Raw genomic sequence first — 13,548 nt, 5'->3', positions numbered from 1 at the left:
AGATGCAAAGGGATTTGGGAGTCCTTGTGCAGGAATCCCTAAAGGTTAATTTGCAGGTTGAGTCTATGGTGAGGAAGGCGAATACAATGATAGCATTCATGTCAAGAGGACTAGATTATAAAAGATGTAATGTTGAGACTTTATAAAGCACTGGTGAGGCCTCACTTGGAGTATTGTGAGCAGGTTTGGCCCCTTAGAACACATGTGCTGAAAGTGGAGAGGGTTCACAAAAATGACTCCAGGATTGAATGGCTTGTCATATGAAGAGTGTTGGGTGACTCTGGGCCTGTATTTGCTGGCATTCAGGAGAATGAGGGGTGACCTCTTTGAACCCTATTGAATAGTGAAAGGCCTTGATAGAGTGGATGTGATGAACCCACTCACCCCAACACTGAACCATTCCCACAACCTGTGGACCCTCTTTCAAGGACTCATTATCTCATGTTCTTGATATTGTTTATTTATTTATTATGGTTTTCTCTTTTTTTATATTTGCAGTTTGTTTGTCCAACTGGTGTGTGCTTTTAAAATTTATTCTATTGTGCTTCTTTGTATTATTGTGAATACCTGCAAGAAAGTAACTCTCAGGATTTGTGTATGGTGACATACAGTATGTATTTTGATAATAATTTAACTTAGAACTAACTTTATTTTGAAGCTATACAAAACAGCTGGAGCTTATCACTCTGAATGCGGGAGGTGATCAATTCAGACATTCAAGAGTAAGATGAGTAGTTTTGTATTTGTTGGGTAAGTACTTCCAGGGACAAGGGGAGAATGCAGGATTGATCATTCAGAACCCAAGAATTAGTCACATGGATTTAGAGCAACTGGCATACCAATCAGCGATTATTTTTAATATAGCCAAATATGATCTGAATTCAGCTGCTTCCAGGGAATTAAATATTGCAGGATATGAGGACTAAGGGAAGATTAGAGAACATTCATAGTACAGGCAATGTCCCTGATCCTTCTCCTCGACACTACTTTACTGGTAGCAACTTACTTGGTGGAATAGGGAGACCTACTCATTTCCTAAAAAGCTCAGAATTTGAAATCCTGACAGATGCTTAATACTTCTTTTCACCACACAGTACATACTCCTCAGGGGTACAGTATTTAAACAGGCTGCTTGTAATTCAGCAGGGTGCCAGGCATTTTAACCTTTGCCCAGGCTTGTTGCTGCTTCTATATGGGCTGACAGCACTTCCTCAACTCGACCCCATCAACTCCCAAATGCCTGAGGCCAAACATGCACTTGGATCATCATTTATTTAAAAGTCATATCTACATTTTTTTTATAAAATGCAATTATAAAAGACTTGAATTCTGCAGTGGAATGTCAGAATCAAAATGGGTTCAACACAGAAGAGTAAAACCAGTGTGTAGATTTAATACACTTCTCATTGTAAGTGTTCAGGCACAAAACAGTCTCATATTTACATCCAGAAACACTGACGCAGCCTTGGTGAAAGCTGGGATCTGTTTATAATCACATCACTGTACACTTGTACAAAGTATCACCATAATCCTAAAAAAATAAAGAGGAGTCCGTTTTGTACAGGGTGTGAGCTGGCCCAGTACAGCTCACGTCTGGGGCAAACGCTTGCAGTGACTACAGAGGGGCATTCTCAGTACACATTGTAAACAGAGCCTCGAACTGCTACACACAAACTGGTTGGCCACACTTTACAATGGGAAAACCAGCAGTGCGAGCTGTGGTACAAGTCACATTAACTTTGTACGTTGGAAGGAATTCCCTTTTGCGTACAGTGATAGAAATACCACAGCGCAGTTCAATCACACTGCAGAGAAAGCATTCTTCAACGAGGAAAGGAAGCAGCAGGGCAGAAGACCCTGTAGTCGGGGCAGGGTCTCCGACAATACGGAATCCCACAATCTCACCGAGACGGTCCACCAATTGCAGGGGCTTTGGCTTTGGACTCTGAGGGAGGCCTGATGTAAGGCTGAGACATGTGAAACCATCATCTGGTGATGAGTAACAGGAGGGCTCTCTCTTGCTGCTGAGCGGAGAGCCAGTTGAGGCCGACCTCACACTGCTCTGAATGGCTGATGAGGAGACAGCACTGGCAGGTCACGGCAAAGTGGGGAAGAGCAAAGCAGTTTGTGAAATGAGGATACTGGATCCTTCAAAAAAAGGTTGAGGTGCAACACGGTGCCTTCACCCCAACACGAGGTGATTGAGCTAACAGGGCTCACAGAAGCTTCGGCAACAGCCCCAACCCAAGGAAACCATGTCCGACCAAAATGACAGTGTAGCCAACCACATTTCACATGGTCCAATGAAATGAAAACTGGACATCGCAATTACAGAGTACCACTTTTTCCTGTACAATGTACAGCAAAAATGTAAAAGAATCTTAAAAAGCTACAGGCTTAGAGCAATGGACAAAATAAAATGGAAGACTGGATCACCAGACATTGACTGAATTAAACAACACAGCCCAGAAAGGTGGAAAACCGGACTGGTCAGCTCTAACACACTCACGTGTCCAAGGCTTAGCACAGAGGAGTATCACGACCGCTTCCACTGTGGTGGGGGCCAGTACGAGGCACTCTGTTGGAGGAGAGTAGTTTGCACAGAGTCTGATGTCTAACTACAGAGCCAAGCATGTCACCTCCTAATCACAGGGCTCCACTTTTTTCCTGCTCTGCACCTCATTGGACCAATCGAGGGACAGGGAACTACGCAGTGACCCCTACTTACTGATCTGCAGGAGCTCCCTGGCTTGGGTGGAAACGTACCTCATTTTGTTCCACCTGAATACTCAGAGTCCAGAATTTAAAAGGAGATTGAAAAATTACTAGCAGCTTTTTTAAACAAATTTAATGAAAATGCTGAGAAATGCAGAGCCGGCTTCATGATAAAAACAGCTGCAGACAGGGATGGATTTTATGTGGTGTGTGGTAGGTCAGGCCCAGAGTGACACACTTTGGAAGGAATGATGTACCCCAGTGAAGAGGCTTGGTGAATCCCTAGAGCCAAGCCTGGTCATTGAGTTGTTGGGGTTCCTTCAGCTCTATGATAATTAGTTCCGGGGGTTCACCAAACTGAAGGAAACCCAACAATTCAGTGACTGGGCAAGGTTTTGAACAATGATGTCTGCTGCTGATACACAGGTAACCATTAGGCTCTAAGTGAATTCAATTGAAAAAGCCCTTTTTCCAGACACATTATCTTTGTACCTACAACTTTAAAGGTGGAACAATTGCTTCTTTGGGGGAGAAAAAGTTTAATATTCAAGTATAAAGGAGGCTTTACCACCCATTTAATACATTCAGCCCAGGCGGTCTTAAGCTGGCAGACAAAGTGCCCAAAGTACATTGGCCAGCATCATGGCTCAGGGTTTCTGTGAATTCCACAGTGCTGATCCGCTCCAGAAACCCCAATAACCTTCAGTTTGTCATGCGTCCACTCCTGATCTCCTCAACTTGAAGGTCCAGACAGAGGAACACCAAACACACTCACACATGCTTCTGCTATTATTCTCTAATCTTCATCTCTTCCACTGCCACTCCTCATAAGAGTGCTCAGCCCACAACCACACCCCTGCAGCGAGTGTCTGGGCAGAGGTACTGACAGTGCTAGGGGTGTTCGGCAAAGTCAGGTGGGAAAACATGGGAAGCTGGTGGTTGGATCTTCCTGTCAGAATCTAAGCAATGAAAGCCCACTTTAGTTCAGACACCAGTCCTAAACTGAGAGCCTTAAATCAATGGCAATAAAAGGCTTGAGTCACTTGTCTGTGGGTCACTCATTTCAAGCACTCCTACTCCCTCTGACAGACCCTCGGTGAATGAGGAGGGGACACATGACACAGACCAACAGAAACAAGTTCTGTAAGGGAGAAATGTTGCAAAGTTGAGTGGAAGTCTAATGAAAACAATATAAATTTACCCGACTTAAAATCTTCATTAAAAAATAATCCAGCATACATTTGGAGAGGGTAATTCGAAGGATCAGAACACAGTTTACAACATAAACTCTTCATCGATTGTGTGCCAATAGTATCACATTGGAATGATATGACCTAAAATGGAGGGTCCTCTGCTTGTATAGAGCAGAAATGTTCAAGGCATTTCAAACGAGAAACAAAATGCTGACCACGGTAGCACTGTCGCGTCAATCCAATGAAACAGCTGAGAGGAGCACAACAATGCAAAGGTGCAAATGACTGATGTCTATTCAGTGCAGATTACATGATCGATTGGCATCATGTCAATGTACTGAATACAACTATTATCTTCCTGCAGGACAAAGACACAAAGTGCTGCAGCAGTGTATTCGGAGGGTCCAGCCAGCAAGTTGCACTGGACATCCTGGCGAGAGGATGAGAGGAAAGGCTTCAGTCGTGAAGGCTATAGCTTGATGGTTCCCGGAGGTAAACTGCCATTACAAAGCCTGTAGTAACGCAGGTCATTCACAAGTCTGTGTACACTCTGTGTAAACGAAGGCAAATCCTAGCACCAAGGAGGGAGGGAGGGAGGGAGAGAAAGAGAGAGAAAGGTTATTATTCATCATCTCTAACTGATCAGATGCAACTTGTTTAAATTCAAACATAACCTGAGTAATTTAGATGTTCATTTCAGTCAGTGGCTGAAACAGAGGTCACTAGATGTTTTAACAAAAACTTTTCCTCACAGTAATTTCACCTTGACATCACAGGAGCCTCTTTCTAAAAGTGTGTACCTTTTAATTCAAATTGTCACAACAAAGGTTTCATCCTGTATTTCCACTGCTAAATCCATCTGATTGTCTCAGACAGGCTAGTGGACAAGTGTTACAGCATTCCTGTTCCAACTTGTTGGTTCGCAGCCTTATCTTCTGCCACAATGAGCCCACTCTCAGGGTGGAGGAGCAAATACCTCATATTCCATCTGGGCAGCCTCCAGCCTGATGACATGAACATCGATTTCTCCAATCCCCAATCTGACCTCCTACCTGCTTATAACCTGGTGCCTCTCCTCTTCCTTTTCTCCCATTGTCCATTCTCCTCTCCTATCAGATTCTTTCTTCTCCAGCCCTTTATCTTTTCCACCTACAACCTCCCATCTTCTTACTTCACCCCTTCCCACCCACCTGCCTTTGTCTATCACCTTTCAGCTCGTCTTCTCTCCTCTCCCCCACCTTCCTTTCCAGTCCTGATGAAAGGCCTCAGCCTGAAATGCTGCCTGCTTATTCCCCTCCATAGATGCTGCCTGACCTGTGGAGTTCCTCCGGTATTTTGTGTGTTGCTCTGGATTTTCAGCTTCTGCATACTCTCCAGTCTGAAAGCTTTATGCTCCTTCCCTATCTGAAGATGTATGGTCAGGGTTAGTGTTAGTGAGCTGAGGGCATACACTGATTTTTCCCACACACCTCTACCATGGTCATGCCTAAAACGTGGTTAGTGGACATGTACCTCTCCCCAAACACCGAATGGGGCACCACGGTAGTGTAGAGGTTAGCACAATGCTATTACAGCTTGGGCCAATGGAGCTCAAAGTTCAATTCTGGTGTCCTCTGTAAGGAGTTTGTACATTCCCTCCATGCTCACGTGGCTTTCCTCTGGGTGCTCCAGTTTATTCCCACAATCCAAGGATCTATGGATTAATTAAGTTCACAGGTTGGGCCAGAGGTTGAGAGGCTGTGGGTTGGCAGTCACTGCCCAAGGAAGGACCTACGGAGGGGGTTTTTGAAATTCCGAGACACATATGATTATTAGTCTGGACTGAAGTTTGTACTAGTCTCTGTCAGTTTTACTGTGTTTTCTTTCTTCTTGTCGATTGGCAGGTACTTTTTTTGGCAAAGGAGGGGTTGGGAATTCTCTAGGCTTTCTGATGTTTTTACATTTGAGCGATCCATTAGATTTTGTGTGAAGGAAGGGTTTGATGTTTAATCCCTGTCTGTGTCCAGGTGGGTGATTTAGTATTTGCATTCAGGCCAACGAATCTGCTCCGGGATTCCATCATGGCTAATTTATTATCACTCACAAACCCATTCTCCTACCTTCTCCCTTAGACATCCTGACTAATCTAGAACCTATCAACCTCCACTTTAAATATACCCAATGACTTGGCCTGCACAGTCATCTACGGTAATGAGTTCCACAGATTCACCACTGTATTATCTGAGGCTGTGCCCTCTGGTCCTAGATTCGCCCACTGGAGGAAACATCTTCCCCATATCCGCTCTATCTAGGTCTTTCAATATTCGATAGGTTTCAATGAGATTCCCCCTCATTCTTTTAAACTCCAATGAGTAGAGGCTCAGAGCCAACAAATGCTCTTCATTTGAGTTAACTGAAGTCAGGGTCCGGAACAGCAGTGTTTGTTAAGTCAGTTTGCAATGCCTCCAATCAAACACTGTGTCATCTTCAAATGAAGAATATCTTCGTCCATCTTTTAGGGATTTGCACTCTGGTCATTTTCCTCATATGTCACATACCACAGACAGAAAGCAGAGCCACTTAACATAATACTCTAGAAATAGCATTTAGTAAGGGTAGCAGAACTCTAGGACTCTCTCTGGCAATGGTGTAACACTTGGCTTTCCAGCGCCTTTGCATGACTCCACGTCTTCCAGTAACTAACCCTGTCCATTTTGAAGTTCCTGCCGAGCACTGTTCTCTGGTTGGAGTCAATACCATCACAATTGGCCAGGAACTGGGGTAGAAATGCAGCATAGAAGCTGCTGAAGTCCACGGAGGCCATGTTGTACACAGCGATCCCAATTTCTTCCTGCAGCAGGTCATGGGACTTGTGGACCAGAACTTGCAGCAGCACATTAACAAATTGAAACAGCATGGTTGTCCGGAAGATTTTCTGGCAGAGAAACAAAAGAGACCATTGAGAACAAGGGAAAGGACTGGTATTCTTTTAAATCACATCAGCCTTTTTTAAATCAACAAAGTATTTCAAACTAGGACATCTGCCTTTTGTTTCTTTGAATTATCTACCCAGACAATCTCTCTCCTCCCGTCCCATTGGACAGAATACTCACCGGACAGAATACCCACCAGACAGTCTCCCCTCTCCCCTGTCCCATCGGACAGTCTCTCCTCTCTCCCGACCCATCGGACAGAATACCCACTGGACAGTCTCCCCTCTCCCCTGTCCCACCGGACAGTCTCTCCTCTCCCCATCCTGTCGGACAGAATACCCACTGGACAGTCTCCCCTCTCCCCTGTCCCACCAGACAGTCTCCCCTCTCCCACTGGACAGTCTCTCCTCTCCCCGACCCATCAGACAGAATACCCACTGGACAGTCTCTCCTCTCCCCAACCCATCAGACAGAATACCCACCGGACAGTCTCTCTTCTCCCCTGTCCCACCGGACAGTCTCTCCTCTCCCCCCACCCATCAGACAGAATACCCACCGGACAGTCTCTCCTCTCCCCCGACCCATCAGACAGAATACCCACCGGACAGTCTCTCCTCTCCCCTCTCCCATCGGACAGAATACCCACCGGATAGTCTCTCCTCTTCCCTGTCCCATCAGACAGAATTCCCACCGGACAATCTCTCTTCTCCCCTGTCCCATCGGACAGTCTCTCCCCACCCCTTTCCCTTTGAGCAGAAAGCACGTACCACCAGACTCAGGGACAGCTTCTGCCTTGCTGTTATCAGACTCTTGAATGGACCTCTTATACAATAAGATGGATTCTTGGCCTCACAATCTACCTCAGTATGATATTGCACTTCGTTATTTACCTGCACCGCACTCTCTGTAACTGTTACACTTGGTTATTGTTTTGCCTTGTTCTGCATCAATTCATTGTGTAATGATCTAATCTATATGAACAGTACACAAAACAAACTTTTCACTGCATCTCAGTACGTGACAATAATAAACCATTTCCAGTAAATGAACAGGCAATCAATCTTTTTGCTCGACCAAACAGTAGTGAACAGGCTGTGCTCCAGCACTAGTTCAGTGGAAAGGGCCTCAAGTTGGTACTCTGACACAAAAAGAATTTTTCAGTCACACACAGAAGGTTGTCATTTAACACTGAAAAATAATTCCTTGCTGTCTTATCAGCAAGTAAAAAGATAAGAAATTGAAAGACCTTCACAATACCAGAAATTACAAGGTTACTAGCAGCACAGTAGGCCATTCAGCCCATCTATCCTAATACCATTTGCTTGCATTAATTCTGTACCTTGCTGCCCTGTTTATTTCAATACCTGTGACACTTAAACCTTGTTACTGTACATACCCCCACCAGCTCATTTACCCTTTAGACCCTCTTTAAACCACCCCTATTCCATCATCTTAAACCCTGCAAGCTTCAGACAATTGCCCCACTGGAATCACACTGGCCCTCCAGCTCATCCCTCTTCGAATCCTATTTATCTGGTTGGAGAGACAGCATGGAAGAAGCCCTTCTGGCTCAACAAGCCCTGTCCCCCCAGTAACCCGTCGGTTAACACTAACCTAATCACACTGCAGTTCACAATGAGCAACCAGTACTGGGAGCAAACTGGAGCAGCTGGAAGAAATCAACACAGTCAAGGAGAAACCAGACTGTGTTGGGATTGAGCTCTGGACACCACGTTGTGCTAACTGCTGCTCCACTGTGATGGAACACAGAACAACACAGTTTGGACCCTTCAGCCCACAATTCTATACCACCCTACAGAAACCTAATCCACAATCATGGCACCTCCATTGCGTCACCTCTCAGCTTTCCTTGCTTGAGGGGAAGATTGTGTTTATCCAATCTCTCCTGATTACTCCTGCATTTGAATCTATACAACCAGCCCTGTGAATCTTTCCTACACCCTCTCCAATTTATCTTTTGGAAAGCAAGGTGACCAGAACTGCACAAAATATTCTAAGTGTGGTCACCATACACCGTACACCGTAAAGTGACGACCAACTCCTGTACTGAATACTTCAAGCGATGAAAGCAAACATGCCATCTGCTTTCTTCATCACTGAGTTCTATCAATTTCCGCGATATCCACAATGCTTGTACCTCTAGGTCTCTGTTCAACAACACTGCGTATCCCGCCCTGGTTCAACTTCCTAAAATGCAGTAATTCACAATTGTCTGTGTTAAACTACATCTGCCCACTTCCCCAATTGATCAGTAGAATGCAGAAAAATATAACACATGAACAGGTCCTTCGGCCCATAATGTTGTGCTAAACCAATTAAATTAGTAATCAAATGGGTAACTAATCTCTTCTGTCTACATAATGCCCAGATCCTTCCATTTTCCTCATATTCATGTACCTATCCAAACATCTTAAAAGTCTCTCTCGTGTTTCTGTCTCCACCACCACCCTAGGCAGCACTTTCCAGACACCGACCACACTCTGTGTCAAAAAAACCCTTGCTTTTCATATCTACTTTGAAATTACTCTCTCACTCTAAATGCATACCCTCTGGTATTAGACATTTCAACCCTGTCTATACTTTTCTTAATCATATAAACCTCTATCAGATCTCCCCGCAGCCTCTGCCACTCCAGAGAAAACAGTACAAGTTTGTCCAACCTCTCGTTATAGCAGAAGCCCTCTAATCCAGGCAGCATCCTAGTAAACCGGTACCTTGTTGTATCCTTAGAAAATCTGCTTCATTGTCTGCCACAACAGCAACAGTGGTATCATCTGCAAACTTACTAATACATTCTCATCTAAATGATAAGGAAATGACATAAACAACAGTAGCAAATTGCACTAGAAGAACAGTGATAAAAGTAGTTTTCACCTAATTATTAGCTGAAATTGGAATAAGTGCTAACCTGGAACCTTGACAGCATTTAGGAGAGAATTCTTTCTGAGTTGTACCAGAATGATTGCGAGAATGTGGCAAGCTCCATGTGACCAACTGATCACACAATTGCGCAGAAGGCCCCTCTATCTTTTTGAGTGGGTTATCAAGCACATGTTTTTGCCTTGCCAGGCCCAGACTGTCACTCACAGTGTGTACCATAACGAAAATGATTCAGCAGCAATCTTTAATCCTACTGATCTGCATACACACAACACTTTCCTTGAAACTGATATAATTTCAAAGCGATTTGTCATTTCCTCAGTAAACTGCAGCAATACTGAAAACGTCGTGAGTTATTCCATTCCCTAAAACACAGCGTGAGTTACTCCATTCCCTAAAACACAGCTTGAGTTATTCCCATTCCCTAAAACACAGTGAGTTATTCCCATTCCCTAAAACACAGTGAGTTATTCCCATTCCCTAAAACACAGTGAGTTATTCCCATTCCCTAAAACACAGCTTGAGTTATTCCCATTCCCTAAAACACAGCTTGAGTTATTCCATTCCCTAAAACACAGTGAGAGTTATTCCATTCCCTAAAACACAGCGTGAGTTATTCCATTCCCTAAAACACAGCTTGAGTTATTCCCATTTCCTAAAACACAGCTTGAGTTATTCCATTTCCTAAAACACAGCTTGAGTTATTCCCATTCCCTAAAACACAGCTTGAGTTATTCCATTTCCTAAAACACAGCTTGAGTTATTCCCATTCCCTAAAACACAGCTTGAGTTATTCCCATTCCCTAAAACACAGTGAGTTATTCCCATTCCCTAAAACACAGTGAGTTATTCCCATTCCCTAAAACACAGCTTGAGTTATTCCCATTCCCTAAAACACAGCTTGAGTTATTCCCATTCCCTAAAACACAGTGAGAGTTATTCCATTCCCTAAAACACAGAGAGTTATTCCATTCCCTAAAACACAGTGAGAGTTATTCCATTCCCTAAAACACAGTGAGAGTTATTCCATTCCCTAAAACACAGGGAGAGTTATTCCATTCCCTAAAACACAGTGAGAGTTATTCCATTCCCTAAAACACAGGGAGAGTTATTCCATTCCCTAAAACACAGTGAGAGTTATTCCATTCCCTAAACCACAGTGAGTTATTCCATTCCCTAAAACACAGTGAGTTATTCCCATTCCCTAAAACACAGTGAGTTATTCCCATTCCCTAAAACACAGTGAGAGTTACTCCATTCCCTAAACCACAGTGAGTTATTCCCATTCCCTAAAACACAGTGAGAGTTATTCCATTTCCTAAACCACAGTGAGTTATTCCATTTCCTAAAACACAGCTTGAGTTATTCCCATTCCCTAAAACACAGTGAGTTATTCCCATTCCCTAAAACACAGTGAGTTATTCCCATTCCCTAAAACACAGCTTGAGTTATTCCCATTCCCTAAAACACAGCTTGAGTTATTCCCATTCCCTAAAACACAGTGAGAGTTATTCCATTCCCTAAAACACAGTGAGAGTTATTCCATTCCCTAAAACACAGGGAGAGTTATTCCATTCCCTAAAACACAGTGAGAGTTATTCCATTCCCTAAAACAGTGAGTTATTCCCATTCCCTAAAACACAGTGAGAGTTATTCCATTCCCTAAACCACAGTGAGTTATTCCATTCCCTAAAACACAGTGAGTTATTCCCATTCCCTAAAACACAGTGAGAGTTATTCCCATTCCCTAAAACACAGTGAGAGTTACTCCATTCCCTAAACCACAGTGAGTTATTCCCATTCCCTAAAACAGTGAGTTATTCCCATTCCCTAAAACAGTGACAGTTATTCCCATTCCCTAAAACACAGTGAGAGTTACTCCATTCCCTAAAACACAGTGAGTTATTCCCATTCCCTAAAACACAGTGACAGTTATTCCCATTCCCTAAAACACAGTGAGAGTTATTCCCATTCCCTAAAACACAGTGAGAGTTACTCCATTCCCTAAAACACAGTGAGAGTTACTCCATTCCCTAAAATACAGTGAGAGTTACTCCATCGCTGTCAATCTTTGTATGGTGGTTCAGTATGTGCTATCTGCCTCCTCCTCCCTCTTTCTCCATAACTCAGCGTTGAAATGTCGAATCCCAGAGATGAGAGGGGATAACTTCAAAGGAGGTGTGAGGAGTAAGTTTTTTCCCACACAGCGGTGGGTGACTGGAAAGTGCTGCTTGTAGTGGTGGTAGAGGCTGAAACATTTAAAACTTGAGATATTTAGACAGACCTGTGAATGTGAGGGAAATGGGGGGGGGGGGAAGGGGATAATATGGACAATGTGTTGGCAGAGGGATTAGTGTAGTTGACCATCTGATGACTGGTTTAATTGGTTTAGCACGTTAATTGGTTTATTCCTGAGCTGTACTGTTCTCCATTCTATGTTTTGAATACCCAGTTTTGGCCCCCCTCCTGTCAGAAGGTTTATCACTGAGAAGGGAAGTGTGCATTTGTGCAGAGTCCTCAGTGTGGATTTGATCTCTCTTCTAATGGTCATGAGCTGTGACAGACTTTCAGCGTTTTAATGGTTCAAACACTTCCCTAAAACAGCTACCCCAGGACGTTAGAAGTATGTAAGGAGACAAATATACATTGTATATTTAAAAATATATCTAAATATTATATATACTTCAATAATAACTGCATTTTGAACTTTGAAATGCCAAACTGGCGAAAGCAATTGTAAGCCTGCCTCAGATAGTCTCCCCATGCAGCACGTACCTTGTGATATAACTTATGCTTGGTGTTGAGTGTCTCCAGGTAAAACAGGTTCTGTTTAAAGATCTGAATGTCTGGTTGCAAAAAGGACTGTCCAAATGCCTGGGGAAAGAAACAGCAGTGTGCAGGATTTAACAGCAGTGAACCATACAATCAGTGGCCCCCAGCTATTATAGATAATTCACTCAAGACCACTAAACAGCAGAGGACAGCAATGAATTTACTGGGGCAATGTAACTTTCACTGCAATTACATCAAAAACCAGAGCTAATAGCACTATTGGCAAATTGAGTTATGGATGCACTGATGACAGGAAGCAGTACTGTGGAAAGAATGAATATTCACACATCACACCTCCCTCATTTTGACACTTGCTAAAGCATTTTCTTTTTATTTTACTTAAGAGTTACAGTACAGTAACAGGCCTCTCTGGCCCAGCAAGCCTGCACTGCCCAATGTGACCAATTAACCTACTAACCATAAAATTTTAAACACAAGAGATTCTGCAGATGCTGCAAATCCAGAACAACACACAAAATGCTGGAGGAACTCGGGTCAGGGAGGGCAATAACAGTCAACATTTTGGGCCAAGACAAGCACACCCAGTAACCCATGGTACCTGCATGGCAGAAACAAACTGGGCCTCGTTCTCCATTGGCTCCTCAGCTGTTCCACGCTGGACACTCGCCAGGACAGAGGATTTGAAGAAAAATCGCCAGTTGTTGTGCAGAATCTGGTAAAGCAGCTCAAACAACTCCAACTTCACATCCGGCGAGGACCGCTAGAGAGCAAAACAGGGAGTAAGAGTAACGAAGCCAGGAAACCTGACTGGAGTAGGAACCTCTCCAGGATTTGGCACAGCATCGACAATCCTTCCAGTGGTTCCAATGTGGAACTTAAACAAAAGAGCTGGGAGGGACACAAGAATAAAACATTCAACACAATAGCTGTATGGTCCTTTAAACCCTCTGCTTCATAGAGCACTGCAGCACTGAAACAGGCTATCTGGCCCACCTAGTCCATGCTGAACTATTACACTGCCTAGGCCCTAGCCC

At 43.8% G+C, this 13,548-nt stretch overlaps 1 protein-coding gene across 1 annotated transcript in view; it reads right to left on the bottom strand.

The window, feature by feature from the left end:
- Positions 1–1,258: 1,258 nt before the first annotated feature.
- xpo6 (exportin 6) overlaps positions 1,259–13,548 on the bottom strand; it is a 166,215-nt gene continuing 153,925 nt past the window's right edge. The window contains exons 21-24 of the mRNA XM_059978874.1: positions 13,113–13,274; positions 12,497–12,595; positions 6,592–6,822; positions 1,259–4,479 (exon numbers count right to left, since the gene is read on the bottom strand). Of these exons, the coding sequence (XP_059834857.1) occupies positions 4,378–4,479; positions 6,592–6,822; positions 12,497–12,595; positions 13,113–13,274 (594 nt within the window). The 3' untranslated portion in view covers positions 1,259–4,377. The remainder of the gene's footprint in view (positions 4,480–6,591; positions 6,823–12,496; positions 12,596–13,112; positions 13,275–13,548) is intronic.

Source organism: Hypanus sabinus, chromosome 9, assembly GCF_030144855.1.
Source record: "Hypanus sabinus isolate sHypSab1 chromosome 9, sHypSab1.hap1, whole genome shotgun sequence".
Classification (NCBI taxonomy): domain Eukaryota; kingdom Metazoa; phylum Chordata; class Chondrichthyes; order Myliobatiformes; family Dasyatidae; genus Hypanus; species Hypanus sabinus.
The sequence above is the reverse complement of the archived record's forward strand: the minus strand, read 5'-3'. Positions and strand labels throughout refer to the sequence as shown.